This window comes from Amborella trichopoda, chromosome 1 (assembly GCF_054954075.1).
Source record: "Amborella trichopoda isolate Santa Cruz 75 chromosome 1, AtrichopodaSantaCruz75HAP2 v2.0, whole genome shotgun sequence".
Taxonomy (NCBI): Eukaryota; Viridiplantae; Streptophyta; class Magnoliopsida; order Amborellales; family Amborellaceae; genus Amborella; species Amborella trichopoda.
The window spans coordinates 13,050,609-13,065,781 of record NC_142336.1 but is presented as its reverse complement, the minus strand read 5'-3'; the positions used below and the strand labels follow the sequence as shown (position 1 = coordinate 13,065,781).

Below are 15,173 nucleotides of genomic sequence, written 5' to 3'. Positions count from 1 at the left end.
CAAACTTTGCTTCACAACAAATTTGCCTCTTGAAACCTTGATGGGTGGCCTTAATTTGAACTCCAAATTCATAATATATACATGGCCGTCATTTGATAAACCATCAGGCTTCATCCCATATCAAAAGGAGAACTGGAATTTGGAAACATAGAGAGAAGGAAGTATGAGAGAGAGGAAGTTGCAGAGGAGAGTGACAGTGGGTTAATGGGAATGATGAAATAGAGAAAGAAGACGAAGAGAGAGAGAGTGCTGAGAATTAGAGAGAGAAAATTTGATGGGAATGATGAACGATGAGGCCATTTAGAGAAGAGGGGTTTCCCCTGCTCTGTTTTCACTCTCCCTCTTGTGTCTTTTTATAGGCGTTGGGCTTAGTAAAAGCTTGACAAACAAAACCATGCTTAAAAGTTATACATTATTTAAAATACCGTATAATATGGTTTAGGTTTTACGGTAATTAAAGCATCGTTATTTAAATTGTTTTATAATATAGTTTAGGGTCAAATGTTAAATAAAAAAAACCTTCACATTAAAAAAAATTATAAGTTTTTTATTTTAATTGAAAAATATAATGATTTTTTTATTATTATTATGTTGGATTGTTTGGATGGTGTGTGAAAATAAAAGATTTCGTTTGCTCGATATCTGTATGGAGTTGGCGTTATAAACCTTCCAACACTGTCACTATGTTGCCATTCCAAAAGGTTTTCATAGAGGATCCCTCCCATATGTCAAAAGTCTGCGTTCTACCCTTCCAACCTTTCTCTCTCTAAACCCTCCTGTAACTTAGCTCTCTCTCTCACAATGGGCGGGCTCTGTTTCCCTTAAGATAGGGGATGACACTGCTAGATTCAGAGCCACCACCATCTACTCCACCAGCCTCAACGCCATAATGCTTTTCTCTCTCCTCCTTACCAGCTTCTTAGTTCTCTGCACCTTCTCCTTCCCTTCTCCTTCCCTGCTAATCAAACCCATTCTCTCTGCCGTCCACCACCAGAAGAATTTCTCTCACATCTCTCGTCAAGTGTCTCATCCTCTCTGAAATCAACTCCTCTCACCACAAGCTGGCTCAGATGCAGAAGGAGCTCATTGGGTTCGAAACCCTAGATCTCTCTGCTCCTGGTTTGCCCCCTAAGCTCAAGCTTTACATGGAAGCCGAGCCTTTGCTTTTAGGTAAGGACTCGAGAATGGGGATCAGAGAGATGGTTTCAGCAGTTGGGCATGCCTGCGTAAACTCCATTGATCTTCTCTCTCAGTACATTAATTATAAGCCAGGCCACCAATGCCCAGATGATTGGGATATTGCTCAAAAGCTCATGCTCAGAGGCTGCGAGCCACTACCAAGTAGGAGATGCTTATAGGGAACCAAGATGCTCTTGCTCAACGTGTTGATATATCCTCAAAAGTTCTGCACACCCACGCTGCAGAAACCGTAATTGCTCTTCTTCTTCATACTCTTCTTCTTCTTGATGAAGTTGTTGGTTGTGGCGAGAATGGAGAGATTGAGGTCCATGGCCATGGCCATTGGGTGTAGAGGGAGCAGGGTTCGCAGAGGAAGTTTGGGGCCATGGCCATTGGGTATAGAGAGAGAAGAAGTTTGGGGCCATTGGTGCAGAGAGAGAGAGGGGAACGCTAATAAAGCCAAAAGAAATTCAAATCTAAGTTGAAATTTTTTGGATGGCAGTTTTTGCCGATTTTGTTTCTTTTAATCTAAAAATATGGTAAAAAGGTGCAGTTGTTCGAAAGGTCAAAATCCATTTCAAAAGATTTTTAGATTGCAATCCAAAAATATTTCAATTTTAGATACATCCAAACTAGCTCTAAAATACCGTATAATGTGGTTTAGGCTTTACGGTATTTAAAGTGCCATAATTTAAAATGTCGTATAAAATAGCTTAGGTTTTATAGTATTTAAAGTATCGTAATATTAGTTCAAATTATTACAGTAATACGATTACCGTGAAGGTTATTTTGGTCACAAAACGACCAAAATTGAAAAACAATGGCGTGGACGAGGTTTATGAAAGTTTGTTTTATTTATTTATTTATTTTTATTTATTTATTTTTTTTCTAAATAAACAAAAAATAAGATATATTTGTAGATTTAAAAAACTTTTCTAGGACCATGTATGCCTTGTTATTATGCGTTAAATTATCAAAGAATTATACACTTCTAGATTCAAAAAACTTTTCATTGAACATGTAGGCCTTGTTATTATGCCTTTTTAGTTTTATGAGTTAAATTATCAAAGAATTATACACTTCTCCCTCCCTCCCTCCCCTGCCCACTAAAAAAGTCGGCATTACATATGCCAAACCACCAACATTTTGAAAAAACCATAGAGTGATTCCTTATTAAACTAGAGTTCTTAGGGTGTCTTATTTGCTTCTAAAGAATTTGCTTAAATACAAAGTAAACTAGAATGATGTCATGTCGTTAACCATTTCAACTAGGATCTATATCTCGCTAGAGCCACTTCATTTACGGGGTGTTGTGACTTGGTAAATCATCTCATTGTTTTCACAAAAGTACAAACACTCAATTAATAAATATGTTCTACCGGAATCACTCCTTTAGAGTTTTTATTTTCCTCTTAAATAAATTTCTAACTGAGGCTTTATAGATTTCGAACTTTTTGAAAGCCCATCTTTATACACATTGATATATTAAAAAAAAAAAATCAATGAACATAATGAAATATATTTTTTCTCCTTTTGCTCACAATTATCAATATAGTCAGGTTTAATAATTCAAAGTTCATATTCACTAGAGGGAAAAGCTTTCTTATTGCTTTTACTTGCATTAATGCCTCATGTTTACCATTTGACACATCACCATGTTCAAGTATTAATCCTAGCTTAACTAGGTTTTTTGAAAGAAGGAAAATTAAAGTCACCTAATCTAATATGGGTGTGGTTTCTATAAGATTGCAACCTTAAACAATCCAATTAAGGCGCACATAAAATTTTTATTATAACATATAATTTTGGTGTACAAAATTCTTATAATTGTCTCAAAATCTTTTTCATATCTACTAATAAAATTTTAAACTCCAAAAATAGTTAAAATCAAGTAGATCTTTAAACATATGAAAATCTTGAAATTGGATTAGTCTAGATAATGTGTTGCAAGATGCACTATTTCTGAGACTGAAAATCCTTTTTTTTTGTTTTTTTCATATTCATACATCTCATTGTCAAGATGATCAATTAGAGGCTTTTTCAACATTAAAACAACAATTTTTGATGGATTTTAGAGGCGCATATGTAATTCTACACTTTAAGGTTGCAACCTTATATAAAATTTTTCCATCTATTATACCACAAGTTCCACACATTCATAAAATAGGCGGAGGAGTTCTTTATTTGGTTCATTGAATCACATAGTAACATTCTATTATAAGGGTACCCTTTTCCAACAAATGCACGTCTCTTAGTCAAAACGACATGTATGATCTCATGACTATTTAGTAACTATACTTATAAGAAGGTAGCCCAACCCCGAGTTTCTCCTTATATTAGGCATGAAAAACATTACATGCGAACCTTTTGGAACTAAATTTCATTTCTGTCACGCCTTTACCAAGCATCCTAGACAAGGATTGGGTTCCCAGTATGACTAAAATTTCCTTCTCATGCTTTCCAAATAAGTTACAATTGTTGCATGGTAGTACTTGTTTCTACCCACCAACAGATCTCTTTATCGACCATATTCACCTCAGTGATCATAGCCACCAATGTTCCAACTTGTATTTTTTGGTTATTAAGTTTGCTTGATTTTGATGCTTTTGAGCCGGTTTTTTTTACATCTTCACTCCTCAAGAGTAGTGGTCTGATTATTCATAAGTGTAACAATTTCCTTTCCTTTTATTAGACTTTTTTTTCCTTCACAATACCTTTTGGATGTTGGAAGCCTAATCATTACACATATCTCTACAAGGTTTTCCTTGGCCCATTGGTAATTGAGCACCCATGGACGAACTTTTCTTTTTCTATTGCCTATTTTCCTCATTAATTCACGAAAAGCACTGAAGTTGAAATAAATCAATATCAACCTTCTTATATTTCATTTCTTTTTTATACTTTCTTCATGATGGGGGTAATTTACAGGTGATGATTTTCACTTGGAAAGCCTTATTTAATGCTATCCGCAACCTTTAAGTTAACTTATGATAAGCTACAACTCATATTAGAATTGGAACAATTAGATATGAAATCTACTTTCTTGCATGGTGACTTAGAAGAAAAAAAAAATATAAGACCCAACTTGATGGATTTATTGAGGAACGTAAAGAGAATTTGGTTTACAGAATCAAGAAATTATTGTATGGGTTCAAACAGACACTGGTTTTGGTACAAATGGTTTGATTCTTTCATATTGAGATTGAATTTTGGTAAATACAAGACTGACCATTGTGCCTATTTTCATTGTTATGGAAGCTTATTTATCTTGTTATTGTATGTTGATGACATAATTGTTGTAGGACTAATATAAAGAGAACATTGCAACGCTGAAACCTCTGTTGGTTAGGCAAATTCAGATGAAAGATTTGGAAGTTCTTAATCAAATTCTTGGGATGAGTATAGTCAGGAAGAACATGAAAATCTGGTTGATTAAGAAAAGTTAAGTGAGGGTTATGCGGCGCTTCAAGATGAATGACAAACCAATTAGTACCCAATTTTATGTGCATAAATTGTCTTCGAAATACTGTACTAGCATTGGAGCAAAGAAGACACAGATTTCTCGAGTACCATATTCATCAACAGTTGGGAGTCTCATGTTTGCTATGCTTAACACCGGGCCTGACATAGAATCAAGTAGTGGGAGTGATGAGCAGATACATGACAAATCCTGACCACAATCATTGGATTACTGTGAAGTGGACCCTTCGTTATTTGAAGGGAACTTCTAATACTGATATTTGTTATAGGGGATGGACTTGAAAGTTGTTAATTATGTTGATGTAAATTTTGCAGATAACTTAGATAAGGGAAAGGCTTACTAGTAGATATATTTTTTCTTTGGTGGGTGCTGCACTTAGTTGGTTATCGAGTTGTAATTTGTGGCGGCTTTGTCTTCTATAGAGGTTGAGTATATATCACTTACTCATGCATCTAAAGAAGCAATTTGACCAAACAAGTTACTTGATGAGTTTCAAGTTGTAAGAGGAGGTATACTGCTTCATCGTGTTGATTAGAGGACATGGCTGGCTAAGCATATTAATAGTTGGTATCATTTTACCATGATGTGGTAGAAGATAGAAGAATTTTACTGCAGAAAATTCATACGGATGACAATCTAATAGATATGTTGACTTAGCTCATTAGGAAAGGAAAGTTCACTCGGTACAAAATTTCCTTGGATCTTGTGGTTACTCAATGACTAGTAACTGGTGGGTAGCAATTTCTCTTGAAGCATACTATCAGAATAAAAATTTGTCTATAAGTGGAAGAATCTTGTACGGTGAAGTAAAGTTTCCTAATTTAAGAGAACTTGATATTCTTGGATAATATTACATTTCCTATATATGGTTATCCTATTATTATGGGATGTGAATCCATGATTTAGGAAACATGTGAGAGCTTTCTGTTTTGTTAGAGACTAAATCCTCTATATTTAGGAAACCAATCAAAATTAGGAATGGAGACCAATCAAAATTAGGAATGGAGAGGCCTCAAGTGGGTATATTAGTTTTTTCCTCTTTATAAAGACTTTATAGATAGAGAAATCGTGTATGCAAAATCAAGAGAGAATGTTGATTTTTTAGGAAACCAATCAAAATTAAGAATGGAGAGGCCACGTGGGTATATCTAGTTTTTTTCTCTTTATAAAGATGCTTTATAGATAGAGAATCGTGTATGCAAAATAGAGAGAATGTTGATTTTTTTGTTTTCCTTGGGTGAGTGTTTTAGAAAGAAACACTTTATTTTAGTATTTTGAGAGAGATCTTATAAACCTTTGTATTCTCCATATTAGCATGGTGTTTTTCTTATTAATAGAAGAGGAAATTTTTGCCCTGTAGATGTAGGCAATTGCTGAACCAAGTAAAACTTGGTGTTTCGCTCTTTTAATTTTTTACAGTACTTTTCTTTTCCTTTTGTTTTTGCCCAAATCTTGGTTATCATCCTTCACTGGGGTACCCAAGCCTTGAAAACTCTAACAGTATAATCTTGTAATAGTGTCTAAAGCATAAATGTTAATTAAAAGGCAAAAATGACAATTTATACAACATCATACAAGCAAAATTTGTATGCCACAAAAAAGGAAGGGCATGATCATCTGCTGTAGATCAATAATCCACTCTCATATGCTACCGGTATATGTATCTCATCAGTAATATGGATTGGAGATTTCTAGTTAAGTGCTAGTTATGGTTGAACTAAATGATGGAATTCTATGCACTATTAGTATTTACTCACAAAGCATATTAGTATCTCTCTCACTTCAAACGACCATACCTTTTTTTGTTATTTTATTATTTGAATGTTAACAGGTAGGAATAGATTCAAGAGTTTATGTTGTGACATACCACTCTCCTGATCTCCCAAGCCATCGGTCCGTTCCTTTAAAGAAGTATACAGTTTCTTGATTACAAAGGCCATTGGAAATGGTGGTAGCCTGATGTAAGAATAGATCACATGACTCATCGTATGCATTGTGATGCTGCTCCTCTAGGGATTTAAAAGAAAGTAACAAATATATCATATGCACCTAAGAAACAATAGGTTGGGTTTGGTTCATTTAAGGAGCTTTTCTAGGAGTGCTTCTGACTTCTGTAATCATCAGTTCTGAGAAAACAAATGCAATGTTTTGTTTCGTGACGCTTTCGTAGCTTGATAGGAAGTGTACTTGTTGCGCCCTCTAGCTTGGCGATCTGTCATCGGATTCTTACTTCTCATCCGAATTTCTTAGCTCCAAGCATAAATCTTTACCTCCTATTCGTCGCCTCAAGTACCTCCTTGAGGAATTGGAAATGGAGGGCGAAACAAGGCAAAAAAGGATAAAAGAGCTTTTGTAAAGTAGAAACTTCAATCACCATGTTTCCAAGCACGAATAGATGGCTATCGTAAAACAATATTTGTCACTTATTGATAAAAATTAGTGTGTATTTAAGCTGTACCAAGCAAATTTGTCCTTAGGATTAAAGGATGCAAAGGATTGTGTGAAACTATCTCGGCAATTCAATTGCATAAGTACTGCAAGTTCTAGAATGCTAGAGTTGCCTCTCTTTTTTAGAGAAAGAAAGTTCTCAAAAATACTTTAGAAGGATCGAAAACTTCATGCTTCAAAAGGAAGAAACGAAATCCTATAGAGAAAGTGCTTTCTCATCATCACCAACAGTGGATGTCCAATGGACTCACTAAATGAAGAGTTGTAACTTTTTGGCCTTGAATTACAACTTGCATCCGTTATGCTGTGGGTCACCTCTTGCGTTGATGCGAAATGCAAAGTAGGCCATCAAGTGCTCTTGTGCCTCGTTATGCTTGTGTGCATTTTATGTGCTCAGCATAGACCTTCTTTCTTCTTGGGTCTTGAAGCACAAGTGAAGATGATATCGTCATATTTAAGCATAGCTTCCCTTATCCGTTATTCAATACGGGATAACTAATCACTACTTTTCCCTGTATATAAGATAAAATATAATTTCCAAAATACAATAATACAAATGAGAACTAATACTTTCCAAAAAAAAAATACAACACTTAACCACAAAAAACTTGAGGAAAGGAATGAAGATGATGTAAGGTGACTATGTAACAATGTAATAAACCAATAGGACAAGGGAAGAACAATTGTGGACTATAGCAAGATGATCTTGGAGGGAGGGAGGCAGCTCACTATTATTTTTCTTTTGTCTTCAGAAAATTTTCTTCGTCAAATGTTTCAGTTTTGCAGGTTGAACTCTATGTCGTTTATTTTGCATTCACTTGCTGCAATAATGACAATTAAATCAAACCACCCTATAGTACCTTTTTCGCTTGAACGGGTCAGTCACATGTTACCATTAAAAATTAAATGAAATTTCAGAACATATTTCATTTATTTTTTCAACTAAAAAGTTAACCGGCTAGTTTTTGATATATATCACAATACTCTTTCTCTTTCTCTCTCTCTGTTATACCATATGTAAAAGGGCAAGCTTTCTATGTTTCCCTTACAGCATAGAAGTTCTATCCTCCTCCTTATCCAATTGTCCATTCTGAATTGAGGGTTAAGATTGTCCCAATCACAATGTCATGTCTCTACGCTATTTTATTTTTAATTTTTTTTATAAACTATTTTAACACCAAATTTTGGACGTCCATTCCTCTATTAAACTCGCACCAGCGAAAAATATAAAAAAAAGTATTTTCAATAAAATAAAATGACTAAAATACCCTATAAGATTTCAAGGGGGATTTTGGTCATTATATTTTATCAAAAATTATTTTTAATATTTTTTATAGGTGCGCCCCAATGAGAAGATGACACGTACCAAATTTCATATTCATACAATTTGTATAAAAAAACTAAAAATAAAATACTTTGAGAAGTCGGATCTAAGATCAAACGGTGAGTAGGTCTCTTGATCAAAATTGGACGGCTGATGGTAGGGGGAGGATGGAACTTCTATGCTGTAGGGGAAGCATGAAACCTTTCCCTATATAAAAATAATAATAACAAACAATAACATGCAGTATATAAATAAAATTTCATTATGTGAAAGCATATGGTATGCAGGTACTGTGTGGTAGTGAGATAATGTTTTCACATGTGAAAGTATGGCATAAAGGATGAGACATGAAAATGGTATATGAAATGGAATCCCAACCTTCAATACTCAATGGATGATTAGCAGCCTCTTCCCATTGTTAAGGCAATTACAGAACTGAAAGGAGGAGCACTTTCGCCTCAATCATCGGTTGTCGAGTATTGACGTTTGACATTGCATAGTAGATGGGCAATATGGCCCTGTTATGTGTATCTATGATTTATGGCGCAAACATGTTAGATACAAGAAGGCATAAACATGTTGGATACTAGATGCCACAGACATGTTCTATAACTCTATGCCCAGAGAGAGATCTGTGCAACCTAATTCTAGAAAGAGGATCAAAGATTAATAGTTATTTGATTGTGGTTGTGATAGGATCAATTCATAAATAGCCTCTCGCTGGAAAGCTAATCCTAATTTACTTTAAATATATCTTGTTTTCCATATGAGGACTAAAATTGCATAGAAGATAGGATGCCTGATAATTTGCAAAACACTGGGGGTTAAAAGTTGAAACCATGACTAGATCAATACAAGACAAAAAGAGTTCAACAAAACATGACCACATAAATCCACAAAATGATAATATTTGAAGGAAATGATAGGCCTCTAATCCAATCCACTCATCATCTGCCCTTTATGATTAAAAAAATGTTACAGTGTTTTGACAAATAACCATGGAAGTGGTCTAAAGATTGGCCTCAGCCACTTTTTTCTCCAGTCCAGCCAAGGTTTGGTAGGTCATTAAACCACCATAGTCCATGGTTTAATTGGATTTACATCTTGGCTTTAGATAATCATGAGGACCAATCTTTATGACCCATCTACCAGCCAAAAAACAACATATCTCTACCTGCTGCCTGTTTTCATTTTCAGGGAAGAAGCCTGCACTACACAGAACATTTTGGTACTTATCTACAATAGAATTCTTATCACCTTTGTATCAAATTTACAGCCAAATGGGTCCTTTTGTTTTTCATTTTCTCTTTGATTTTAATGGAGATCGAAATTTGGGTCTCACTCAAACCACCGGAATTCCGTCAACCACGCACGGCACGGCGATCTCGGCTTTCGCTCTCTGATTGTGTCGAGCTTCGGGGACCATGGCTGACTCCTGGGACCTACCAGCTGTGCATAGTGCTTCCTCAACTCAGGCGTACTACAAAGATTTCCTCCGGTCTCACAAGTCTCCTCGCTACGTGTCATTATTCCAGTGATAAATTCCGGCGAAATCTTTACCAGCCCCTTCCCATCGGGGCCCTTGACATAAACGAATGGTCGATCTCCAAAGTTCAAGGGCTCCCCAGGACACAGTGCCAGAGAAGCCAGTGAAGCAGGAGACAAGACGTGGGATGAAAACCTATCCGCTGGAATCACAAAATACGTTTCGCCGGATTTCAGGATGTCGTCAAGTGACAGCGCCGGAATCCGGTGGCCTAGATAGAAAGAATCAGCGTGGCACACTAGGCTATGAGGAAACTGGAACATAACTTGCCTAGCCTGCTTCTTTTTTCCTTTGAGGAGTATGGTTTGGCCATCCATGAGGACAAGCTTTGTTGGGTGAGGCTTGAAGCTCACACAAGGAGACTGCATGTTGCCCATTTTGTGTTTGTGATTTGTTTTGGAGGTATTTTGTGTTTGTGATTTGTTTTGGAGGTTTATGTATCGAATGGACATGGATTTTATACTAGGGTTAGGGTTAGAGCACCTTGGGCTCTTGACTTTGGAAATATTTTTTGAAAAGTCTTGGTTTTGCTGATGGGAGTCGGTGGTCAGGGGTGGCGGCCTCTGAATTTGAGAAGAAGATCCTAAAACCTTTTTTTTTCCAATAAAATACCCCTCAACTTTTTGTTAAATTCCAAGAACAGCGCCTACTTTTAGCTTTGACTTGTGATTTTAAAAATTAGATATGTGACCTGGATCGAGCATCTTAAAAATTAGTATGGATGGATGAATTGGCGGTCCATATCACCATTTTATTTTGTGCAAAAAAAAATAAAAGTGTGAAAAATAGTGAATGGCCAAAAACTAATCGGGATCGGTGATTTGGCATTTTTAATATAACAAAAAGGCGTTTTACAGTAGTAAATCGTTCATTTTTTTATAGACCCAAACAGTTTCTTTTATTACGACAGAATCGGGCATTGGGGATCGATTCCCGGACTGAGCAATTTCGTGCCGAACTCAACGTTTTTCAAATAAGTGGTTTTGACCTTTTATTATCTGAATTTTGAGAACCTTCCATTTTAGTAAAAAACACTCCTAACGTTTTGTTAAATTCCAAGAACTGCGCCTCTTTTTAGTTATGACCTTTTATTATATAATAATATTTCTATTATATAATAATATTTCTATGTACTTTTTTTTTTAAATATTATAATATTTCTATGCTCATATTGTGTATGCAAGCTGGCGTGGCGGATGGGGCTCATGCATTAATAAAACATCAGTAAAAGATTACAACCAATTTCATAAGTAAAAGTCCATAACATGTGGTTATACCAACTTATCTTAAGCATCATAGGCTTATAGTCCTCTTAATTTATCTCCCTATGCATTACTCGTAGCCCACTAAAATAGAAACTCATACATAAAAAATAGACCTGACCACTCTTTGCAATCGTAACTAGCCTATTTATAATTACTAAAACAAGATCATCAATATTTTGGAATTTTTATCAGGTTGTTTAATAGATGGTGGGGTATAGATAAGGTGTCCACCTTAAACAACCAAAGTAAGAATTTTGGTGTTAAAAATCTTTGTAATAGCCTGAAAATCTATTATCTTTACTAATTATAATTTATATTTCCAAAAATAGTGTAGATCAGGTAGATCCATGAACACTTAAAAAATATCGAAAATCGATGGTCTAGAGAATATGTAATAAGATACAATTTTTTTTAGGACTTGAAAGCAATTTTTTTTCGGATTCATACATCTCGAGGTTGCGATGATTAATTTCAGAGTTTATGAGCGTCAGAACAACTTTTTCTGATTTTTTTGACGTGCACCCTAATTTTACAGTATAATGTTGAAGCCTTCTATAAATTTTTATCTTAATAGATATATAAGTTGGAAAACGTTTATACAAGGCATTAACCTTGTACTATAGAAGTAATGTGTAGCTCAAAAACCCATTGAGAAAACTTGTTACAAAAGCATGAGACCCTCGAATAGATATCTTGATCTCAAGATATATAGATATGAAAAAAAAAAAAAAACAACTTCAAGTCTTAAAAATACCGCATCTTGTAACCCACTACTTGAACCATCTATCTCCAATATTTAAGTATTTATGGATTTGCTCGATCTGTACAATTTTGGAAGCTCTAAATTGCATAATTCGGGGTAAAAATACATTTTCAGACTATCATAAGGTTTTTGTGGTGGCGAAACAACATCTTCCGATAGAATTTGAGGCTGTGCCTTTGATTGTTAAGGTTAACACCTTATGCATATGTAGACTGCTATAAGGCTGCAACTTTACTTGTAGGTAATGTTGCAATAATTTACACTGTCTATGTGAGTTAGATGTGATAGATCTTACACCATCTTAAAAGATGTGCCAAATTTTGACAGTCTTAAAACACGTTTCAAATCTACATCATCTAACTAAAATGAATGGTATACAATACTATGATCTTACTTCCACAAGTAAGGTTGCCGCCTTATATAAACCACATCCTTAATAGATTCTCTCACTATGAATGATATAGCTAGTATTGAGCCATCAAAAATAAAATACCTATGTTTCCACTTTAGAAATTTAAAGACTTCTTTTTACTATCTGCTATTGAAATGTCATATGATAAGAGTACTTAATATTATGCAACATCTTCCCTTTCAACTCATTTACTTCATCTCTTTGCAACCTGGTAGTGATTTACGTATAGACCCTAAAATTTTAGTTAAAATACAAAACTCTGGTAGTGATTTACGTATAGACCTTAAAATTTTAGTTAAAATACAAAACTCCACTAATAGAAGGTTTGTCAACCTGTCTTTTTTATATTTTCAAAATTGCACCTTGGTCAACTCGAGTTTTGAGTTTTATTTTTATTTTTATTTTTAATTTTTTTATTAGTAGTGCAATGCTTTAAATCTATAGTGCCCCAAGCATTAAGGCACTGCACTACTAACGGAAAAATTTAAAAAAATCAAAATTCAGGTTGACCAAGGGGTAATTTTGAAAAAAATAATAAAGACAAGTAATCTTTGAATGGAGCATTTCGTATTTTATCTAAAATTTTAAATCTATACGCAAATCACATATTTTTTTTTCTTTTTAGTCTGTGCCCAAAGCTTGAACCAATTTTAAATGATTCTTGTTCATCCACTGGGTGAAAATTCGAGGTGCCTCTTCTTATAAATATAAAAGGTCGTGATGGTCATATTTTGGTAATACAAGGGTAGATAACAAAAATGGAAAACGTTTTGGGGCTTTATTTTCAAGGCAAAAAAAAAAAAGAAAAAAAAAAAAAAAAGAAAAAAAAAGCAACCTTCCATCCATCATGAATAATTTCCAACGGCTTGGAAACCAAAAGCATGTGATTCATAGACCAAGGTTTTAATGCGTGGGGTTAGACATATAGGAGGGTGGTCACTTTAGGCCGTGTCAAAGGGGTCTCTCAAGACAACCCCTATGTACCCACCACGTGAAATACAGCACTTTTTCTTCTTTTCTTGGGAAAAAGTCTCCATTAGAATGAAGCCTTCAACTTAACTGACACGGTCCCTTGTCTTAAATGGACGATAGTGATGTGCCTCGCGGCCTAACCAATAACCTTAAAGGGCTTTTAGAACTTAAGGTTATGTTTGATTACTCTAAAATATCTGAATATTTAATAATTTTGAGAAATTTTGAAAACTTCTAATATTAAAAGTCAAGAACCATGTTTGACAACTCAAAGTTGTATCCCGAATATCTAGATAAATGTCCAAAATCAATATATTAGAAATTTTAACTAGAACTTAAATTTTAGGGGATTCAATATTTCCATCAAGAAAAATGTTGCGTCATTTATTAGTTCTCTCGACCAGTTTCAAGTATCAAAAGAGAGCTTCTCTCTCAGCCTATACCCATATTCTCTCTCTCTCTCATATTTTCAAGTCTCATATATCCAAAGAAGCCTTCTTTCTCAGCCAAGACCCATTCTCTTTCTCCCTCACTCCCCTTCTCTCTCAGCCAAGACGCATTCATTCTCTCACTCCCTCCGTCCCTCCTATGTGTAACCCTATCCCAAACAATCTCTCTGTAACTTATTGATCCTTTGTACTCTCACTTGGTGCAAAGATCTCTCTCGTTAGCGGTTAGATCGTTCGGTTTTGTGAACACTGCTCTCTTTAACGGTTAGATCGCCCAATTTTACGAACATTGCTCTCAACTTCCTTTCTTTCTCTGCTCATCAGTGGCTTTCTACTCTCCCTTTTTTTGACATGACCCGCCTTTCCCTAGTGGCTTTCTTCACCATCTTACCTAGTGGGTCTCATCCACCTGGTTTGCAAACCTTACTCCTCGCTCAGCCATGGAGATAGCGTTGATGCCATGAATTTGGGCAATTCACTTGGGCATTATTATTGAGTGGAAGCCAGCTCAATTGGGCCATATTATTGAGTAAGAGCTTCAAGCCGATGATGGTTCCAACTAAAGAAGCTGCTTCTCATGGCCATCAAAGGTTGGACATTGCCATGTGAACATGACAAAGTTAAGCCCATATGGGGGAGGGAGTTTGTTTTTTAAGTTGAGTCAGTGGTAGAGGGGCCCTATCTTTTGTAGGAAATGAGCCTAGGACATAACGTTATAGATCGTCAAGTCCTAGCCAATTAAGCTTGGGCTGTTCTGCTAAGGAGAGCTGCTTCATGTGTCAGGGGATGCAATTTTGAATTAGTCTCCCCTAAAGTATCAAATATCCCTAAGAATGAATCTAAAAAAGGTGGTCATCCAACAAAAACATTTAAAGTAATGGTCTAAAATTGGTCTTCAAAAACAATATCATTTTTAGGTATAAAATTAATTTATTTCTATATAATTCCCGTATTAGAGACTACGTCTTTTTAAAAAATTGGGTTCCAAATCTATTTTTTGTGTAAGGTGCCAACCTTATACTATTGAAGTAAGGTGTGCCTCAAAACTATGCCAAAAATGTAGTTTCAGTGCTACAAAACTTCGTGATGATATGAAAATCTATTGCTACCCCCAATTATGAAATTTAAAGTTTCAGAAATGGTGACGATCAAGTAAATCTACAAACATTTGAAAATCTTGAAAATGCACGACTTAGATAGTGCTTTAGTAGAAGAATTATTTTTAGGACATAAATGTCATTACTTTTTCTTCATGTTAATGAATCTTTAGGTCGAGATGATCGATTTGAAGGTTTTCCAGCATTGGAACAACCTTCACTAGTGGGTACTTTAGG

At 35.2% G+C, this 15,173-nt stretch overlaps 1 protein-coding gene and 1 pseudogene across 1 annotated transcript; one reads left to right on the top strand and one right to left on the bottom strand.

Annotated features, from left to right (window-relative positions):
• The first annotated feature begins 683 nt into the window (after positions 1-683).
• Positions 684-1,358, top strand: LOC148783561 (uncharacterized; annotated as a pseudogene).
• Positions 1,359-9,341: 7,983 nt separating this feature from the next.
• On the bottom strand, positions 9,342-10,397 carry LOC18444564 (DUF4228 domain protein). Its single transcript, XM_006854731.4, has one exon. It carries the CDS (start codon positions 10,353-10,355, stop codon positions 9,771-9,773), a length of 585 nt encoding a protein of 194 aa, XP_006854793.1. The 5' UTR covers positions 10,356-10,397; the 3' UTR covers positions 9,342-9,770.
• Positions 10,398-15,173: the final 4,776 nt, after the last annotated feature.

What these genes read in the sequence shown, in the direction of transcription:
- LOC18444564 (XM_006854731.4), bottom strand. Translation starts at nt 10,355, where the DNA reads ATGGGCAACATGCAGTCTCCTTGTGTGAGCTTCAAGCCTCACCCAACA.